General features: G+C 39.0%; 3 protein-coding genes across 3 annotated transcripts; all 3 read right to left on the bottom strand.

The window, feature by feature from the left end:
- On the bottom strand, nt 1–966 carry LOC124477937 (olfactory receptor 52K1-like). The gene has a single exon (XM_047036013.1). The coding sequence runs from the start codon at nt 958–960 to the stop codon at nt 1–3; it is 960 nt and encodes a 319-aa protein (XP_046891969.1). The 5' UTR covers nt 961–966.
- A 1,819-nt stretch (nt 967–2,785) lies between these two features.
- LOC124477936 (olfactory receptor 52E8-like) lies at nt 2,786–4,174 on the bottom strand. The gene is made up of 2 exons (XM_047036012.1): nt 4,061–4,174; nt 2,786–3,765 (listed from the first exon to the last, which is right to left on the bottom strand). The coding sequence occupies exon 2, from the start codon at nt 3,734–3,736 to the stop codon at nt 2,786–2,788; it is 951 nt and encodes a 316-aa protein (XP_046891968.1). The 5' UTR covers nt 3,737–3,765; nt 4,061–4,174.
- Nucleotides 4,175–6,468: 2,294 nt separating this feature from the next.
- Nucleotides 6,469–7,389, bottom strand: LOC124477933 (olfactory receptor 142-like). Its single transcript, XM_047036007.1, has one exon. The coding sequence runs from the start codon at nt 7,387–7,389 to the stop codon at nt 6,469–6,471; it is 921 nt and encodes a 306-aa protein (XP_046891963.1).
- Nucleotides 7,390–21,235: the final 13,846 nt, after the last annotated feature.

Below are 21,235 nucleotides of genomic sequence, written 5' to 3'. Positions count from 1 at the left end.
TTATTTCATTTTGACAAAACAACTAAAAATATTTTTGCATGTGACTAATTTATGTAAATGTACTCTTATCTCTTTGGTTCGAATACCATAAATGATAGGGTTGAAGCAACTTGGGAAAAGCAAATACATTGTACTAAAAAACGCTCGACCGCTCAGAGAAATATTATTCCTAATTCGATATGACAAGAAAGCCAGCAATGCAAAAGTTAATGACACACTCATTACAATAATATGTGTAAGACAAGTGTTCAGCACCTTGACATTCAAAGTACCAGACTTGTAGACAGTCACAAATATTATTACATAAGATGTAGTTATGAAAAGAAAGTCTGTGGCAGGGATGGAAAAAAGCGCCAGCAGTCCAACCACATTGTTGACTGTGGTGTCACCACAGGATAACTGAACCACAGCCATACACTCACAAAAGCAATGCTCCAGTACGTTACTACGGCAATAAGACAATTTTCCTGCCAGGCTGATGGGCAGAGTAATCATGATGATATTTCTTAGCACAGGTGCCACAACAAATTTCTGAAAACTGAGAACAGACATATATTTATGGTAGTGCAGTGGTGTACAAATAGCAAAGTATCGATCCAGTGCCATCCACATCAAAATGGTTGACTGAAATGAACTAATGAAATGAATGCAGAACATTTGCACAAAACAACCTACTAGAGAGATTCTTCTCAAATTGAATAAGAAGTTTAGCAGCATGTTAGGGACAAACAATACAGGCTGGATCACCAACACACCTGACATGAGCCCCATCAATATGAACATTGGCTTGTGTAGAGATTTCTGTGATATAATGATGAACAAAAGGCAAGAATTTGCTGCAAGTGATATCAAAAACATGATGAAAAAAGGAAAAAAGAGAAATGGCCTCCATTCTGCTAGTTCAGAAAATCCATTCAAGACGAAGTCTGTGTGGGAGAAGTTCCTTCCTGAATATTGCATACTGCTGGTCAACTTCTTGATTAACCTGTGACATTAACAAGTGTTACAAGAAACGTTACAAGAAATACAACTTCAACACATTTCTTCACATTCACTCACATTCGGTTGTCTTTACATTGCTATCTTGAAACTATTTTTTAAGAAAAATAACATGATGTTGGTTTTAAGTGTAAACCTCTACAAAATAATATTCTAGACGTATTTGACTGAAATCTAACATTTATTTAATTACTCACCTAACAAGGTGTGCATCCCTTTTCTTGTACCCAGATAAACATACTTTGAACAAAGTTTGTTAAATCACATCCATTGTATTAAAGATTATGGCATTGCTAGCTCCTCCTGCAATAATTCCAACTCTATCCCTGTCTAACCCTAATAGACCTACCAAGTCCTTCACTACTTATATACTGTATACTTTTAGGAAGTCCCCTGATAGGCCTCACTGTTTATTATAACTTTCTGTTTGCACTCTATGTTGGTTATAATTAGGAATCTTGCTCTCCAGTTTTGGTATCATAATTGAATCCGTTGTGTATTCAAATACACATTAATTCATGTCTTGTTATTTTCATCATCATGTTTTAACCAGAACTTTCCTGATATACTGCAACTGGCAATTGCCTAGAAAACAGGTCAGCGATACAAATATATACTCGCTTTAGAAAGTTGCAAGTATGATTCATGTGTTAAGTTTTTGTGTTGTTTTGTGTTAAGTTAAGTTTTTGCCTTCGAACTTTATGAATATACAAATCAAATTGGTTGGTTTTGACAGTACAAATATCACAATCATTTCAATGACGCATTGTAAATAGGACTACATTTCCAATGCTTTTTTGAATTTTTGTTTGACTATACTGACATCTATTGATCACTTTAAATCAGGCATGTCTTTCTACTTGAATAAATAAGGGAGCTTGTATTTGTGTGTAATAACAACATAACAGTGTACATCAGTGTATAACAACATCATAACAGTGTAACAACAGTGGAATAAAATTATAATAACAGTGTAATAATAGTGTAACAACAGTGTATATAGATAATAGACGTTTCTGTAAAGAATTTAAGGAGTTAAAGTAACCAGATAGTCAATAAATAGTGAAGTAGGTACTGATACCAGAAAAATTGACTTAAATACAGTAAATAAGTAATTGTTATTGTTAGTAAAAAGGTAAAACTTATTATCCCGTCTCTGGGTAACAGTGTATCTCTAGGGCTACAAGTGGAAGTGTATTCAGTTGTCCTCAATTAATCTAAAGGGTGAATGAAACACACTATCTCACAACATTTCTATTCCATTTTAATATTCTGTCTGTTTAAAAAATCGAAATAAACATAAACTTCTTACTTCACCTAATCAGGGATGTTGAGGTGAAGTCTGGGCTTCAGTTTGTGATGACGTCAATAAAGCTAAGCTTGTGTAATTGTCCTCTGCGTGTAGTATATAACAGCACTATATGCTACATATGCTATGTTGGTAGATAAGGGTTAGATAATCTGCTTTGTCCTAAGGTGTGCTAACTGAGGCAATTCAAATAACTCAAAGATGCCAAAACTTTCATCATTTGTGGTGAGAATTGTTTTATCGTCTGGATTTTAACAAGCAACAAACGGGACAAGTAACATAACACAGGTTACAGTCTTATCAGTTTGTATACAATACGTGCTATAAAGTGCATTTGAAAATACATCCCAGGGCTGCAGTATACTCATAGTGCAAAACATTACAAAATACAGTGAAAGTGCAAATGCAGTAATTGTTGAGTAATACAAACAAGAAATAAGTTAATATATCGTAATCAATTCAACATACAATACATTATCAAGGACATGAAACTCTTTTTGAGAAGTGTAGCCACGACAGTGCACGTTCTCTTATTTCTTTAGTTCTGATTCCGTATATAATAGGATTTAAACAACTTGGGAAAAGCAGGTACATTGTGCTTATAAACACCCTGCTACTTTGTGAGATATTGTTTTTAATTCGGTATGACATGAAGGCAAGCAGGGCAATTATTAAACTCATAGTCATTACAATGATGTGAGTGAGACAGGTGTTAATGGCCTTGACTTGGGACTTACCGGATTTGAACACAGACACAAATATGATCACATAAGATATAGTTATGAAAATAAAATCAGCCGTAGGAATAAGAAAAACAGCAAGCAACCCAGTGAGGTTGTCAATGTAGATACTCCCACATGCCAGATGAACAAGAGCCATGTGCTCACAAAAGCAGTGGTCTATTACATTCGTATGGCAAAAAGACAATCTTCCAGCCAGAATAACTATTTGTATAATCAGAAGAGCATTTCTTATCAAGGGGGGTATTACATATTTCATAACATTATAGATGGTCATGTAGTTATGGTAGTACAGTGGTGTACAAATAGCAAAATATCGATCCAGTGACATCCACATCAAAACAGTTGACTGAAATGAACCAATGAAATGAATGCAGAACATTTGCACGAGACAACCTGCCAGAGAGATTCCTCTCCAGTCAAGCAAGAAACTGAACAGCATGTTGGGGACAAAGAACACAGGGAGAATGAGATCTACAACAGCCATCCCAGCGATCAGAATACACATTGGTGTATGTAGAGTATTCTGTGATATGATGATGAACAGGAGAAAAGAGTTGGCAGAAAGGGACAGTAAGAACATGAGCAGGAAGGGAGCGAAGAGGAAGGGTCTCCACTCTCCTAGTTCAGAGAATCCATTCAAGATGAAATCACTGTAGGAGGCATTCCACACCAAGTCCTCCTGCATGTTGCTGCAAGTGACAGTTTCACTTAGACCTGAGAAAAAATTTGCAGATGACATTCCAACAATGTTTTCAGTTGCAATATGTGATGGCTTGATCAAACCTGATTTGGCCTTTGAGATAACTTGTGATAGTCTGGAGTTCATTCACAACTACGCATCTTGCATCTAATCCCCATCGTTCCATGCACAAAATAACGTGGAGTAGTTATGGTATCTAATGTATCTTAAGTCAACGTGGGAAGCCTAGACCAGGTTTAAAGTTATTAAAAATTCAAAAGTATTGTGAAAATGGCAAGTACCTTTGTATATGAACAAGAAAGGAATTACCTGATGGAGTGCGGATGCTGAAGTGTTAGTAGTAACACATTGAAATTACATGTTGCATGAAATCAATGCCAGTAAGATAGCATTGTACAGTCTGAGTGTATTCATGTAGAGTGCACTTACTGAAAATCATATCAATGCATTCAACAGCTCAGCTTTATACAACTTCTTCAATTTATTTCCTGTGTAGGCCGACCTCATGCAGGGACTTCCAGAGAAAACCCTTATGTTCCCCCTGACACTTCAAATCTAATTTAGTATCTGGTCTGGTCACTGGACCACATAATTTTGACTTACACCACATGTTCCTAAAAGTGTCCCCCCCCCCCTTCCAAAACATTTTAGCAATCCCCAAATTACTAGTGCTTGAAGGCAATACATTAATGTACTCCCTTCATTCACTTTGATTATTTGTATTATTATTAATGCAATATACTTATAAGTGACATTAAACTATGTTTTTAAGTTTTATTTGTAAGTTATAATTCTCATTATCAACACATTTCAGCAATAAATGAACATTAAAACTGCAATATGATGTAAATAAGTTGTTATGTTGCATCATGTTTACTGCTGGTCATTGTTTTTAATTGGAGACGTAGGGACAGGAGTCAGCAGAGACCAGCCTTAGTTTCTGCATCCACAGTGGCAGTACACTTGTAGTAAGACCCAGAGGGTCTGTAAGGTTTAAAGTGGACCTTTAGGAGGCCTGTGTGGCCCAACCTTTGGGACTAATTATCCTTCAACTCGGAATTAGACTTACTATGACCACTAATTATCAACAACAACCGTGGTTCTTTTGTTACAGTTTAATGTCTATACGATTTTGTTTTGTTCAAGGACTTTGAGCAGACTGTAGATGTAGTTCATTTGAAACGTAAAGGGGTAAAGATAGGTCGACATAATCATTGACATATGTAAATATTTCTGTTTCATTTACAGATTGCCTACTGTATCGGTTGGAAATATATATTCGAGATGAGACATCAATATTTGATCTGAGAATGGGTAGTCTACTCAAACGGGCCTGTCAGTGCTCGTTTTAGTCCGAGTATCACAGATAGTCAACCAAATAAACTGTTATCTCCTTTTGTTCGAATTCCAGGAATGACTGAGTTTAAAAGGGTTACCTTGGGTAAAACTAGTGTAGATAGAACATGCACATCAGGAGGTATGACACTGTAGCCAACAGATGCAGTCACATCCCTTATAGGTAACAGAGATCCCAATGAGTGGCCGATGCAAGTGAACGGCCTATTTGAGGGAATTTTGTGAGGTCGATCCCAATATAGCAATAAGTATCAGTATGTACTGTATGTGTAAGCCATAAAACCTGGTAAGTAGTTAGTATACAGAACTCTAGCAACAACTGCTACTGTAAAATGTGTTGTTGATGGAAGTAATACCACAAGCCAAATAAACCACGAAGGTATGCTACAGTGGTAGAGAATGTTCAAAGAGCAAAACATTAGTGGTCCTAATAGAGTCACCATTCTATTTCTAACCCTATTAAGATTGTCAACTGGAAGGATGGGCAGAGAATACATGTAACTGACTTGCACATACCTAACCCGATGAACTATGTGTTTGTGACTACATTGATCGGTGTGGTGAGCGGGAAACGTTTTCATCAAAACTCATTCTCTGTCAGACTTGCTAATGGCACAAGAGTTGTTTCACATTGCACAGTTGCCAGCGCTTCTGACTGCAAAGTACATGGTCTTGGGCTTGTTGTACACTGTAAATACTGCACTGATCCAAGAGAAGCCAAGCAACGAAACAAACACTGGAACTTTGGTTCCCTCTACTGGATGGGAAGTTACTGGCAACATGGTGTCTGAGAGTTGCGCATGTAATTATGCTACGTTACAATAGTTGCATGAAGACTATTATTCTTGGATAGGCAAATTCCTCATGGTGACCGAACACAAATGTTTGCTTGTGTGTATTCAACCACACAAAGACAATATTTCTTAAATATAGCAGAACATGCTGTTATATCCAACAGTAGACTTGGGCACAGACCTGCATGTTTCCAACAGAATAGGTTGTAATTTGATGGAAGTAACACTAGATGGTGGAGTAAAATCAAGCAAATCATTTCCTAATTTAATAGACATTATTTGCTGTTAACATGCATGGAATATAGAAACGTATTATATATTAAAAACATATATCACACAGTTGCATCACTGTCTACAGTTTTAAGGATTACATTAGTATAGTCATAATAACAATGATAAGACATAAAAAATTGTAAAGATAATGATTGTATACATCAGTAGCAGAGTAAAAAAGCAGGTCCCTTGAAATTGATTTCAGCCCGTTATCAGCTCTCTCGGCTATATGGCTTTGTAAATTTCAACAAAAACCACTTTGACATGGTCGCGTCCTCTCATGAATTAAGGCCATCATTTGATGTAGAATCTTCTGAAAGATTCCCTAATCTTTGCTGTCTTCACCCCAAAAATGATGGGATTTAGAATAGGGCAGATCATCAAAAAGTAAACCGACAGAAAAATCCGGAGCATGACATGAACATGTTGCATGTTAAACCGATTTTGGGCCACTTCAAATAAACAGCCCACAGCAAAATTCAGCAACGACAAAAGATGTGGGATGCAAGTGTTAAGAGCTTTCTGCTGTGACTGTTTTGAAGAACTGGAACAAATATTCAGAATTTTTGCATACGAATAAATAATTAGAATCAATGGGAGGCCTACCGATAAAAACATTGTAAAACTTCCATAAATATTATTCAATGTTGTATCTTCACAAGCCAACTTGACAAGTGAATAATTATCACAATAGACCTTAGCAATTACATTTCCACACAAACTGAGTTTAACAGTCATAGAGAGTAAAACAGGGAACTTACCAAATGAATATATCCAGATGAATGCAATCAACAAATATACATGCATTGGAGACATAATTTCAATGTATCGCAAAGGATAACAAATGGACACGTATCTGTCATATGCCATCACAGCCAGATTTGTGAACTCAATAGAAGCATATGTGTGAACACAGAATATCTGCAAAATGCAATGGAATCTAGAAATGTGGTGAACATCTAAGAGCATGTTATGAATCAGCCATGGGAAAAGCCCTGTGCTGCCATACAGTTCGTTCACAAGCAAACTGCAAAGTAGAAAATACATGGGTTCATGCAAGTTCCTATTAAAAATCACCAGTCCTATTGTGAGACCATTAAAAATTATTACAGAAAAATACATAAGGATTAATAAGGTGAAGTAGAAGGGCGACATGTTCCCCATATCACTGTAAGCAGTGAGTTTAAACCATGTTACCTCGGAGGAGTTCTCCATTTCAGATTTTCTTTTTTAAAGCATTCCAGTGAAGATAGGAAATCGTATTTTACATCAGTATTACAGACATTAAGTCAACAACGGCCTTGCACTGGCCAAGACAAATGCAGATTTCTGTTTATTTATATCCTAAGAAGAGAGAGAGAGAGAGAGAGAGAGAGAGAGAGAGAGAGAGAGAGAGAGCGATCTACATGTCCTACATGTGTCATTTTGTTCGAAAAGTTGACTCTATTAGAGAATCGCGTTCAGTCGCTTGAGGAAGAACGTATGCTAGTAACTTTAGATGCGACTGGCGCAACATCACAGACAGGGAGTCCTAGCGTGAGTGAGGACTCAAGTTTAGCCCCACCGGTTTCACCTTTGCAGCATGGTGGGAGTGGGACTCCGCAGACGTTAGTGATCGGTGACTCCATCACTCGTAACATTAGATTGGAGGGACCAGCGACAGTTTACTGTGTACTTGGGGCCAGAGCTACCGACATAGAAGCTAATCTTAGGGTGCTGGCTAGCACTAGGGCTAAGGCAAATGCCCAAGCTAAGGCACATGGCGCACGCACTGATGATAGGTATGAGAATATTGTCATTCATGTCGGCACCAATGATGTTAGGCTGAGGCAGTCAGAGGTCACGAAGGTTAATATTGCTCGGGCATGTGACCTTGCTCAAAAGATGAGTCGGCATCGAGTAATAGTCTCTGGCCCACTACCTGCTAGGGGGACTGACGAGATCTACAGCAGGCTTGTCTCTCTCAACCGCTGGTTGGCTCGCTTTTGCTCAGAACAGGGTTTAGGATTTGTAGATAATTGGTCTCGTTTCTGGGCCAAACCTGGCTTGTTGAAAAGTGACGGGCTCCATCCTAGCTGGAGAGGTGCTTTTCTTTTGTCTAGGAATATTGAAGCTATTCTAAAGCAGACCTGACACTCACTAGAACAAGCCGGGCTACAGTCTCTTAGAGAGTCTGATAGGTATGTTGATAGGCATGCTGTGAGCTGTTGGGGCCCCGATAGCTCAGCTTGTAGTGTAGCCAGGGTGGTTGCTGATGTTGTTTTTCCCATTGAGACGGTGTCGGCCCCCCGCCCTTTTTCCAAATTCCGGCCCTCAATTATTAGGAATTATACCAATTTAATATATATTCAGCCTTGCTCACCCGTTGCTCTTCCAACTCAGTTTCCTGATAACAGTGCCACCTTTTCAGAAGTATTATCTACGTCTAAAGCTGCCAAAAACCCATACTGGAATGTTGGGCTCCTAAACATCAGATCTCTATCCACAAAGGCCGTTTTGATTAATGATCTGATGTCTGACTGCAGCCTGGACCTGATTGGTCTCACCGAAACCTGGCTAAAACCTGATGAATATTTCCCCCTGAATGAAGCTTCGCCTCCTGATTTTGCGTATTCACACATCCCTCGTGTTTCAAAGAAAGGTGGTGGTGTTGCTATGTTATATAAAGCTAGCTTCAACCTCAGCCTAAAATCTGTCAATACCTTTAAATCATTTGAGATAATTTGTATGAAACCACCAACTACTTTAAAAAGGACTAATTCTACTACTGTTGCCCCCCCTCCTTCGTTTTGTATAGTTACTCCATACCGGCCCCCTGGCCCATACTCCCTCCCAATTACCTACCTAAAAAACTTACAGCGGGTGCAAAATGCTGCTGCTAGACTATTGACTAAAACTAGAAAGTTTGATCATATAACATCGACTCTTATCTCTTTACACTGGCTCCCTATCCAAGCCAGAGCTGATTTCAAAGTTCTACTACTAACTTACAAATCTCTGCATGGATTGGCACCACTGTACCTCTCCAGTCTCCTTGCACCCTATTGCCCCGCAAGGTCTCTAAGATCTCAAAATGCCGGCTATCTGGTAATACCCAAAGTTAAGAAAAAAACTGCTGGAGGTAGGGCGTTCTCATATAGAGCACCTCTTCTTTGGAACAAATTACCCATCTCAATTAAGGAAGTTGATACTGTCTCGACATTTAAAACTAGATTAAAAACGTTGTTGTTTAGTCAATTCTATGATTGTTAAAGGGAAGTATGTGTGTACTTTCTATGTAAACCTGGGATGTGTGCTTGCCTATGTGTGTATCACATGTAACTTTTAAATTTTAATTATAGCTTATGTTCACATTGCCCAGCTAGATGTTACAAATAAAGTAAACCTGTTACTGTATATTGTTAGTATTATTATTATTATAGTTCCGTTGCTGTATATTGTTACTGTTATAGTTTTTATTACTAGTTGGAGACAACGGGGGACTGGCTGTTTTCATCCTTATTCGTATAAGTATAACCTACTTTAGAGTTCTTTCCCCTGGAACAGATTTCATGTTCCAACTGAGGGGGGCTGTCGTTGTTTTGGTGTGTGGGGCTGCATCAAATACCCTTTTTGCTCTGTTAAATTGCTGCACTAGTCCACACTTGACCGGTGGGGATCTCATTCTATTTTGACTGTAACTGTTAGCTGCTCCTGGCATTCTCTAATCCCTGCTCTCCTCTCTGTCCCCCCCCCCACACATTCCCTGTGGTGTGGGGGGTTTGAGCTGTCAGGACCTGCTTGGTCGTCGGTCTGCCAACGCTGAACCAGGTCGTCACCCGGAATCCAGTCTCCATGACGGCCAACAGCGAGTTTCCCGGTCCCATCCAACGTCTATAAAGCCGAACAATGGATTTTGGTGTTTCAAAACCCATTGACACTGTATGACTATGTTTAGCTTGTGTTCTGCTCCTCTCTCTTACCAACCGTCTCTGGAGGAGGGGATCCCTCTCTGAATTGCTCCTCCCAAGGTTTCTTCCATTTTTTCTCCCGGTGGGAGTTTTTCTGGGAGTTTTTCCTTGTCTTCCTTGAGGGTTTAGGTTGGTTGAGGGGCAGTTCTATGGGCGCATGTGAAGCCCTCTGTGACATGCTTGCGTGTAAAAAGGGCTATACAAATAAATTTGATTTGAGCGATGCCGACAATTAGTCAGCATCCTTTATTATTGCCTTTTAATTGTTAAACATATTCACATATGTTCACATATGTTTACATATTCTATCTTATTATTCATTCACATGTATTCCTGCTGTAACATATTGTGTATCAATGACAATCCTGTATAAAACAGTTGCTTTATAGTCAGGAGTAGCTTCTTGGAACTAAAACTAATACTTGGAACTATTACTGATGAGGTGAATCTGAAATGATTGTCAACCCATTCTTGTGAAGACGGGCAACAATTTATTCCGCAAAACACAGCCCTAAACTGAAACACAGACAAAAATTAAAAAAAAATTACAACTAAAACACAAAACCAAATTATATAATATATTATAATGATATAATACCATACAGATTGTTCTGTCTTTTTACCCAGAGGTGTTGTTAGACATAAAACTGTACTGGGGCACAGGCCCCTATTCATATCCCTTTTTTCTTTCAAGCTTGCTGCGCACAATGCACTACTCAGCTATAGAAACTCCCCTTGCTTAACCCTTTACTGCCTAATACAAAATTCCGAACATTCCATATGCTGTTGAAATATGATATGCATATTAATATTCATATTTTATGGATTTTCATATAAAATCATACACCTTAACTGTTTATACCATCTTGAAGAGGAGAACTAGGGGATTTTTATCATGTAAATGAATATATGATTACTTAAGGCAAATCATATTTTATCAAAGTGGTTTCAGGTAGATATTTTTAACAAAAACTTCTCCATCCACCATACCTCATCAGACAACTGAATTTGTCACCACTTTAATTACAAGATAGAGAAAAACTTTGAGTAGGTGGAATATCCACAAGTCTGTGGGCAATGTAGAACAGAAGACAGATTAGAAATACCTTATTTTGATTAAAAGTTATGACCATTCTTGTGACTAGTGGAGACATGGGGGAAACCGGAATTATCCTGTCCCAAAAGCAGCTAAAAGCAGCTAGCGCTATGGCTAGATACTCCTCTCGATAAGTAAAAAACGTTCGAGTTTCTTCCACAATCGACCGAATTGGCCAAACAAGGCATGTACATTTAGCTTAGAGTATACATAATCTACCTAGTTAATGTTGTTTTTCGAAGTTTTTTAGAAATCTGCTCAAATCGAAGCTAAACAGTGCTACTACCGTCATTGCTGCCTGTCACAAACGGCCAAGCCGGACACGTCATTCTTTCCTGAAAACACTCGCGTCACTCCCACAAACAAATTCTTCGTAAGTAAAAAGTTGAGACTTTTAATAGAGAATATTGACAACACATATTAAGGAACTTGTCTTAACTCATAATATCGTCTCCGATTTCAATTCGAAGCTGTATATCTAACACTGTAGGCAATCTCCCATGGTCTCCGCTATGGCTCCGCCTCAGAAAACAATGGCTGCCGTTGCAGACGATAGATTTATTTCCCCCTCCCACTAACCCCTTAACCAATGATATGTGCTTTGAGTTTAAGTTGTCATGAGTATCTGGCAGTTTTCAGAAATAAAATCGGTGATTGGATGGCAAAGTTATTAAGGCGGGTTCTATGGGTCTTTTTCGACCCATATTTGAATGGTCCGGCAGGATTAACCAACTATAGGCTACAACAGTTCAGGGATGCAAGTTTGATATCAGCTTCGGCTGGGATTTTCTTGTTTTTACCAATAAAATGTTAGTATTTTACAAAAGATATTAGCCGCGTTTCCCATATTCGTTAAGAAGCTCTTAACGCTAAGAGCTTCTTAAGAACGTTCTAAGAGCGTTCTAGAGCGTTCTTAGAACGATCCAAAGTAGGTCTGAGCGTTAAGATCTTCTTAACGAATCTGGGAAACCCGGCCATTAAAAGTAAATGAAAAGGAAAGTCAATCGGGTTAGGGTTAATTTCAGCCTGAACCGTTAGTGCTACAACGGAACGTTAAATCGAATTCAACCAACGCAATCGGTTCTGAGACGAAGTCTAGTACTGTAGTCTACTGTTTTAGTACAATTTACCGCGACAAGAAAAAAGTGTATTCGTATCAGTGCAAGCAAAAACAAAATGTTTGTCTTTCTATAATGCAGCTACAGTCTGACATCTACTCAATCCGCGCATTCATGAATGGATCCGCGTGTTATACTGCTCGTGCCTTGAATGTATCCCGCCGGCGCCAATCTTGTCCTCGCGATCATGTCAACTTGAACTCTCCTTACTTTTCGTATCAGTTATCAGTGATCAGTTAGTTGACATTGGCGTTTAAAGTGGAGTTTATTGAGAAAATGTTTCTTAAAATACACCGAAACATGGGCAAACAGCGTCCCATCCCTCCACCACGATTAAACACGGATCAACCTAATGCTAAAAATGCTTAGTACGAGGCGAAAAGAGTGAGGAGATTCGTCCCGGCCTGGCCAGAAGTTTCCCTGGCTTTGATACTAATGGTAAGAGATGTAGGTTACTGCTCAACTTGTAGTGATTACTCTGGTATTGCAGACAGGTAAGTCAACTGTCATAATTGAGCTTAAACACATGTAGCTCGAGTTATATAACCTAGCCTATCAAACTTGATCTCAGAGAATCAGTCGCTTTAAACCCAAATTTCATTTTAAGATGAGCCTACACCACTGGAAACGTTAGCTTTGCTTCTTAGCTTTCGTAGCTTACGTTAGCTATCCAATGAACCATTAGTATTTTCCTAAATATCAAGCTAAGTTATGTCCCAACATATAACTAGTCAGAAATAAGTTAAGCTAATTAGAACGTTTGCTTCGCCTCAGCCGCAATTTTTGGGACCTTTATTAGAGCGCAAAATCGTTTTTTGAGCTTAATGTAGCAAACATTTTACAAGCCATTTTTCAGTTGGTAAAATCTTGTCTAGAGAAGGTGATGTCTTTTTGTCTCTTAATTTTTCAGCCCCACGTGCCTTGCGTTTCTTAGCCTGGTTTAGCCAAAGAGCTCTCCACCTTTATTGTTGGAATGCTGCCTCAGCATTGTGTACGTAAAAGCCTAGAGTGCAGACTGAAACGCTTTGAGTGGAGGGGAGCTTCGAAATCAGTTTCAGAAAGTATTTATAGTTTGCCAGCATTGCCACAATTTTAGCTCTTCATGCTTCGTTCTTGGATCGCTGGATTGGATTTTTGGATAGCTAATTTTGTGCTGGTCGTAGACAGTTGTCTGTGGAATCCAACAGACTTACACATTTGTTCAGAGCCCCACGAAAGCGAGACAAAGTCCAACTCTTGTCCCATAGAGTCCAATGCAAATCTGGTGACAAATTCGTCAGAGAAACCAAAACAACAAGATTTAGAAACTGCCGGTAGAGTCGTATTTCTGACCGCACAGACATATAAAGGACATATCTGGTTTCGGCAGAGTCTTGGTCATGGAAAATATTTTTTGGATTGGAGTATAGTTTTGTGTCTAGGTTAACTTGTTTGAGGTGTGGATTCTAGCAACATTTCTGGTATACTCTGCCCTCTGTGTGTTAGCAGCCATAGCGTCACCATCACCGTGGCAACCACACAAACACTAACACAGGTGATTGGTATTAGCTGATTAGTGGAGACACAAGACAAGCGATTCAATCAACTCCACTCATTAAAAAACTAAGAGCACCCCAACACAACTACTACCACTACTGATACTACTATAACTTATGCCACTACTACAACTACAAATTCTGCAGATGCTGCTAATATCTCTAACTACTATGCTAATGGTACTGTTTTGTTCTACTTCGCCACTGAGTGCGTTCACTTGACCATGAGAAACCCTATAGCCATTGTTGGTTTATGCTAATAATACGATTACTCTGTTTACATGTGTAATTAGTTATGCGATTACTCAATAAATGCGTCTACATGATTCTTTTTATTAATTGTTGTATGCTCCACGGACAAAACTTGCACCATCATCCTTCTGCAACAGACATCGCCGTGTCTTCCTGTATCGGCCCTACTGCTGTATGTTTCATTCAATCAACACATTGAATCCTTCTAAGAAAGCCGAGTAAACGCACTCAATGATAGGCTACTGCTACTGCTACTATTTACCATCCCAACTATAATTTCAGCTGTTAAAACTATAATATTCTTGTTACGACCAGCTAGCCTACTTCTTTTTCTGTTTAACAGTTCAGCTTTCAGCTTCTCCCGCATCGTAGGCTATTTAAGCTCTTAGCTTTGTTGATGCAGTTCAGCTTCCACACTTCCTCTTGAAATTCAACTACTTCTTTGATTGCTTCACAACGTTCAAACTTATTCTCCCGCATTGTATTTAAGCACTTGGCTTTGTTAGATGATGCAGTTCAGCTACCACACTGCCTCTTTAGAGTGAGTCACACATTTTTTAAATTAATTTGAGCTTGCAGGTATTTTCTCATTTTTGTATTTTCAGCCATTATTTTTTTTTTCTTTCCCCGCGTTATGGGAGCAGTGGTACTGTTAGGATGTGAAGCAAGCGATGCCAGGCTATATCTCTTGTTCTGCCTGTTTTGTAATATACATGCCTAATATTTCTATACTAAATTAATATCGGCATTATAAGTATTATAACTACACTGTAAAATGTTACCAGGATTTAACAATATTTAACTGCAATGTTTCACAATAACTCATCGTATAATAACTTTACAGGCTTTAACTGCAATAATCCCAATATCATGTTGTAATGTAGAATACATAGGAGACAATCAATGCAAAAGAGCTGCAGTTCTGGTGCAGACAGGAGAACCTAGCAGAACACCTTCTCTGTAGCACTCCATCCAGTCCAGAACCCGGGGTCCTGAAGTCTCGACCCTTACGATACTCTAACGATGCGATGTTAATATACCTCTCTGATCTAACGAGTCTGGATAACTGTCGTGACCTCTCAGGTGGGCTATGGCTGCGATGGAGAGCTGGAGAGATGGTTGTTCTGCTAGGTTCTCCTGTCTCTGCACAGGAACTGCAGATCTTTTGCAGTGATCGTTAATGAGCCTATTGACGAATCATGGTCAGAATTATGATGGCCCATGCTACACCCCTTCACCAGATATACAGTACATAGATATATGTATATAGACGGTACTACATTGTTCAAAAAGTTACCCTAATGGTTAATCCGGCCTTGCCAGGGCCCCTTACATGTCATGTGCCCCTGGGCAAGTGCCCAGTTGTTCTAATGGTTAATCCTGCTTTGCTCAGATGACACTGACAGTTCGTTAACTGGCTAACGAAATCACCTCTCACCCTCAATATTCTGTGAGTACAAGTCCCATGGAGTAAATATTTACCCGCTAATTTACCCGGTTACATTGTAGTGGTTTGTAATATGTAACCTGTAGGCTATTCAACATGTTGAATTAAACATTATATATAGTTACAGCATCAATAGACGGTAGGCCTACATGGAAACATACGGGAACACTGTTGCAGAAGCATGATAGTACGCGTTACATTTCTCAACAATTTGGTTGTCTTTCTAAAAGTTTCTTCCACCATCTTTTTTTCACTTTTGTGAAAAAGCAATTAAGAACATATTTCAGATTGACATTATTAATCATTGCAGCATTCAGGAAAACAAATAGCAACATAGTGATCTGTTGTCATGCCAAGTAAGATTGTCAACTGGAAGGATGGGCAGAAAATACATGCTAACTGACTTACACATACCTAACCCGATGTACTATGTGTTTGTGACTACATTGATCGGTGTGGTGAGCAGGAAATGTTTTCATCAAAACTCATTCTCTGTCAGAGTTGCTAACGGCACGAGAGTTGTTTCACATTGCATAGTTGCCAGCGCTTCTGACTGCAAAGTACCCAGTCTTGGGCTTGTTGTACACAGTAAATACTGCACTGATCCAAGAGAAGCCAAGCAACGAAACAAACACTGGAACTCTGGTTCCCTCTACTGGATGGGAAGTTACTGGCAACATGGTGTCTGAGAGTTGCCCATGTAATTATGCTACATTACAATTAGGGCTGGGCGGTATGACGGTATATACCGTGCAACGGTAGAAATGTGTCTACCGGGAGAGATTTGGCTATACCGTTTCAACCGCGGTATACTTTATACTATATTTGTGTATTACACGTTAGGGGTGTCACGATACCAAAACTTCAGTAGTCGGTGCCAATACCATTAAAATAACACGATTCTCGATGCCAATTTCGATACCATGGTAAAAAAAAAAAGGATTGTCTAAGATTCCATGTAGGCTACTTGAACCATGAACTTCTTTAAAATATTTGAAAAATAGCAAAATGTCCTACAAAGACATACAAAACATGTGCAATAGAGCATAGCACAACATAATAACGTGCAATTAAGCCATTCAGCTAACAAGATGAACATGACATGAGTTTACCTTCTAAGCTATGGGCTAACGTTAAAACTACAGCTAACCTAAACTATGTACATAAGCCATTGTAACACACGTGCCCACCATCTCAAACATCATGTAACATGTATTTTAGTATGACAGATTAAACAAACAGAAAAAGAGCATTCTTTGGATGTATTCAGAATTTCGCCGCGACTTCAACGAACATTGATTTATTTTGTATGATGCCATATGTTAGTATAGGTGCTGCGCCTCTTCTGGAACTGAATCAGAACTTGCCTTGAATTCTTTAAACAAATCCAGATGACGATCTTTCAGGTGCTTAGCTAAATTGGAAGTATTCCCCCTTGGTCTGAAGACTGCGGTAGCATTTTTTATTAATTAATTATAACGCCACGGTCATCTGCCTCAAACGCAAACTACTTTTTTTGCCTTTCTTGTCAACAAGTCGAAGCGGGGCGATCGCTAAAGCAGCAGTTGTTATCTTGTTTTTCTTAATGCAAACGTCGACTGGAACACTCCTGAAGGCGCAGCACCGATGCTAACATCTGGCATCGGCGCTCACGGTACTTACGGTGCTTCAAAAAAATGGGCATCGTCGGTGTTTTGTTATTTTAGCATCGGAAGGTACCGTAAGTATCGGTTCTCGTGACATCCCTATTACACGTGTCAATTAAATGTCTGGTTGTTGTATTGTATATAAGCCATCATATAAATCGCATTCTTGCAATATTTAGAATTGTAGTTTAATTTCTATTTGATTTGCTATTTTCGTTTGACCTGAAGCACATTTGCGTTGGTCTGACGGAATTTTCGATGTGGAGTGTATTTTGTCTAAGCGGACTAATAATACGATTACTCTGTTTACATGTGTAATTAGTTATGCGATTACTCAATAAATGCGTCTACATGATTCTTTTTATTAATTGTTGTATGCTCCACGGACAAAACTTGCACCATCATCCTTCTGCAACAGACATCGCCGTGTCTTCCTGTATCGGCCCTACTGCTGTATGTTTCATTCAATCAACACATTGAATCCTTCTAAGAAAGCCGAGTAAACGCACTCAATGATAGGCTACTGCTACTGCTACTATTTACCATCCCAACTATAATTTCAGCTGTTAAAACTATAATATTCTTGTTACGACCAGCTAGCCTACTTCTTTTTCTGTTTAACAGTTCAGCTTTCAGCTTCTCCCGCATTGTAGGCTATTTAAGCTCTTAGCTTTGTTGATGCAGTTCAGCTTCCACACTTCCTCTTGAAATTCAACTATTTCTTTGATTGCTTCACAACGTTCAAACTTATTCTCCCGCATTGTATTTAAGCACTTGGCTTTGTTAGATGATGCAGTTCAGCTACCACACTGCCTCTTTAGAGTGAGTCACACATTTTTTAAATTAATTTGAGCTTGCAGGTATTTTCTCATTTTTGTATTTTCAGCCATTATTTTTTTTTTTTTCCCCGCGTTATGGGAGCAGTGGCACTGTTAGGATGTGAAGCAAGCGATGCCAGGCTATATCTCTTGTTCTGCCTGTTTTGTAATATACATGCCTAATATTTCTATACTAAATTAATATCGGCATTATAAGTATTATAACTACACTGTAAAATGTTACCAGGATTTAACAATATTTAACTGCAATGTTTCACAATAACTCATCGTATAATAACTTTACAGGCTTTAACTGCAATAATCCCAATATCATGTTGTAATGTAGAATACATAGGAGACAATCAATGCAAAAGAGCTGCAGTTCTGGTGCAGACAGGAGAACCTAGCAGAACACCTTCTCTGTAGCACTCCATCCAGTCCAGAACCCGGGGTCCTGAAGTCTCGACTCTTACGATACTCTAACGATGCGATGTTAATATACCTCTCTGATCTAACGAGTCTGGATAACTGTCGTGACCTCTCAGGTGGGCTATGGCTGCGATGGAGAGCTGGAGAGATGGTTGTTCTGCTAGGTTCTCCTGTCTCTGCACAGGAACTGCAGATCTTTTGCAGTGATCGTTAATGAGCCTATTGACGAATCATGGTCAGAATTATGATGGCCCATGCTACACCCCTTCACCAGATATACAGTACATAGATATATGTATATAGACGGTACTACATTGTTCAAAAAGTTACCCTAATGGTTAATCCGGCCTTGCCAGGGCCCCTTAGATGTCATGTGCCCCTGGGCAAGTGCCCAGTTGCCCTAATGGTTAATCCTGCTTTGCTCAGATGACACTGACAGTTCGTTAACTGGTTAACGAAATCACCTCTCACCCTCAATATTCTGTGAGTACAAGTCCCATGGAGTAAATATTTACCCGCTAATTTACCCGGTTACATTGTAGTGGTTTGTAATATGTAACCAGTAGGCTATTCAACATGTTGAATTAAACATTATATGTAGTTACAGCATCAATAGACGGTAGGCCTACATGGAAACATACGGGAACACTGTTGCAGAAGCATGATAGTACGCGTTACATTTCTCAACAATTTGGTTGTCTTTCTAAAAGTTTCTTCCACCATCTTTTTTTCACTTTTGTGGAGTAGAGCAGACCATAGCCGGGCTTATAACTATAGGTAATTGCGCTAGTTAGCTACCGTTATCTTTTGCCTAAATTATGCCTAAGCCGTGCAACGGAACCAAAGGCAATCAAAACGATAACTTGTTTTTACAAACACGGAATTTACTGTGGCAGAAAGGTGCATACAATAAACATATACGGATCTTAATTTAAAAAGTACAATGTTATAAAATAAAATAAAAAGCGTAATACTAAAGAGCCAAACAATAACTATCGGAGAAACCCTATAGGTTCCCTCCTACCGGAGGAACCCTAAAGCACACCCAATTAAAGTAGAGCAGAGCAAACTGTCGTGCCGTTTGTGACTGTGGCTTGCTAGTGAGCTACAGTTATCTTCACTTTTAATAAACATATCAGGATTTTTATTAAAAAAGTAGAATTTATAAATAAAACAAGTCTATAATACTAAAGAACTAAACAATATGTAAGATATATAGGCTATAAATATATAATTAAGCTCACCCAATTAAAGTAGAATGGAATAGAGCAGAGCCAAGCTTGCGTGTGCCTAAACTGTAGTGCCGTTTGTGACTGTGGCCTGCCAGTGAGCTACAGTTATCTTCACTCATAGCCGCAGAGCCGACCCGTCGAGCGGAGCTGAGCTTGAGCCGAGCCGCGCTGCTTGTGACTTTGACCGTGACTGCTCCTAGCTAGTCAGCTAATGGTTACCTCCCCTTTAACAGCTTGGCTCAGCATTGCACTATGGAGGATTTTTTTGCCGTTGCAATTAAAGTTTTGTTTAATAGAGTATTAAATCAACAAAGATGGTGAATAGCGCCACCCAGTGTATTGGAATGTGTTAATTAGCTCTGCGTTAGATCAGAGGATCACTAGATCAGGCGTTAGGATCCGCCTACCAACTTTGATGGGCGAGTTTGACAATAAATTCAGGAAGCACTGCAACACGAGGTGACATGAAAATGCAATTGACTGAGGGCGCTGTTTAGCGTATGGTTTTAGAATATTGTCCACTGCACAGTAACACAGGTGCAAGTACATTCAGTTGTTGGACAAGTAAAAAATGTCTAACTTTCCCAAAGGACAAGTGGCCCAAAAAATCTAAACGTGAGGTGATAAAAGCATGGATGACAGTTTCAAGGTCTTTAAAAGACAATGCAGATTTTCAGTCTTTAAGGTTTAAAGTGGACCTTTAGGAGGCCTGTGTGGCCCAACCTTTGGGACTAATTATCCTTCAACTTGGAATTAGACTTACTATGACCACTAATTATCAACAACAACCTTGGTTCTTGGTTGGGTTGTTACAGTTTAATGTTTAAACGATTTTGTTTTGTTCAAGGACTTTGAACAGACTGTAGATGTAGTTTATTTGAAATGTAAAGGGGTAAAGATAGGTGGACATAATCATTGACATGTAAATATTTATGTTTCATTTACAGATTGCCTACTGTATCAGTTGGAAATAGAGATTCGGGATGAGACATCATTATTTGATCTGTGAATGGGTAGTCTACTCAAATGGGCCGGTCGGTGCTCGTTTTAGTCCGAGTATCACAGATAATCAACCAAATAAACTGTTATCTCCTTTTGTTCGAATTCCAGGAATTACTGAGTTTAAAAGGGCTAACCTCGGGTAAAACTAGTGTAGATAGAACATGCACATCAGGAGGTATGACACTGTGGCCAACAGATGCAGTCACATCACTTATAGGTAACACAGATCCCAATGATGCAGGTGAACGAACTATTGGAGGTAATTTTGTGAGGGTGATCCAAATATAGCAATATGTATCAGTATGTACTGTATGTGTAAGCCACAAAACATGGGAAGTAGTTAGTATACAGAACTCTAACAACAACTGCTACTGTAAAATGTGTTGTTGATGGAAGTATTACCACAAGCCAAACGAACCACGAAAGTATGCTACAGTGGTAGAGAATGTTCAAAGAGCAAAGCATTAGTGGTCCTAACAGAGTCACCATTCCAGCAATTAAGAACATAATTCAGATTGACATTATTAATCATTGCA

Source organism: Hypomesus transpacificus, chromosome 15 (assembly GCF_021917145.1).
Source record: "Hypomesus transpacificus isolate Combined female chromosome 15, fHypTra1, whole genome shotgun sequence".
Taxonomy (NCBI): Eukaryota; Metazoa; Chordata; class Actinopteri; order Osmeriformes; family Osmeridae; genus Hypomesus; species Hypomesus transpacificus.
This window is presented reverse-complemented; position numbering and strand designations above follow the sequence as displayed.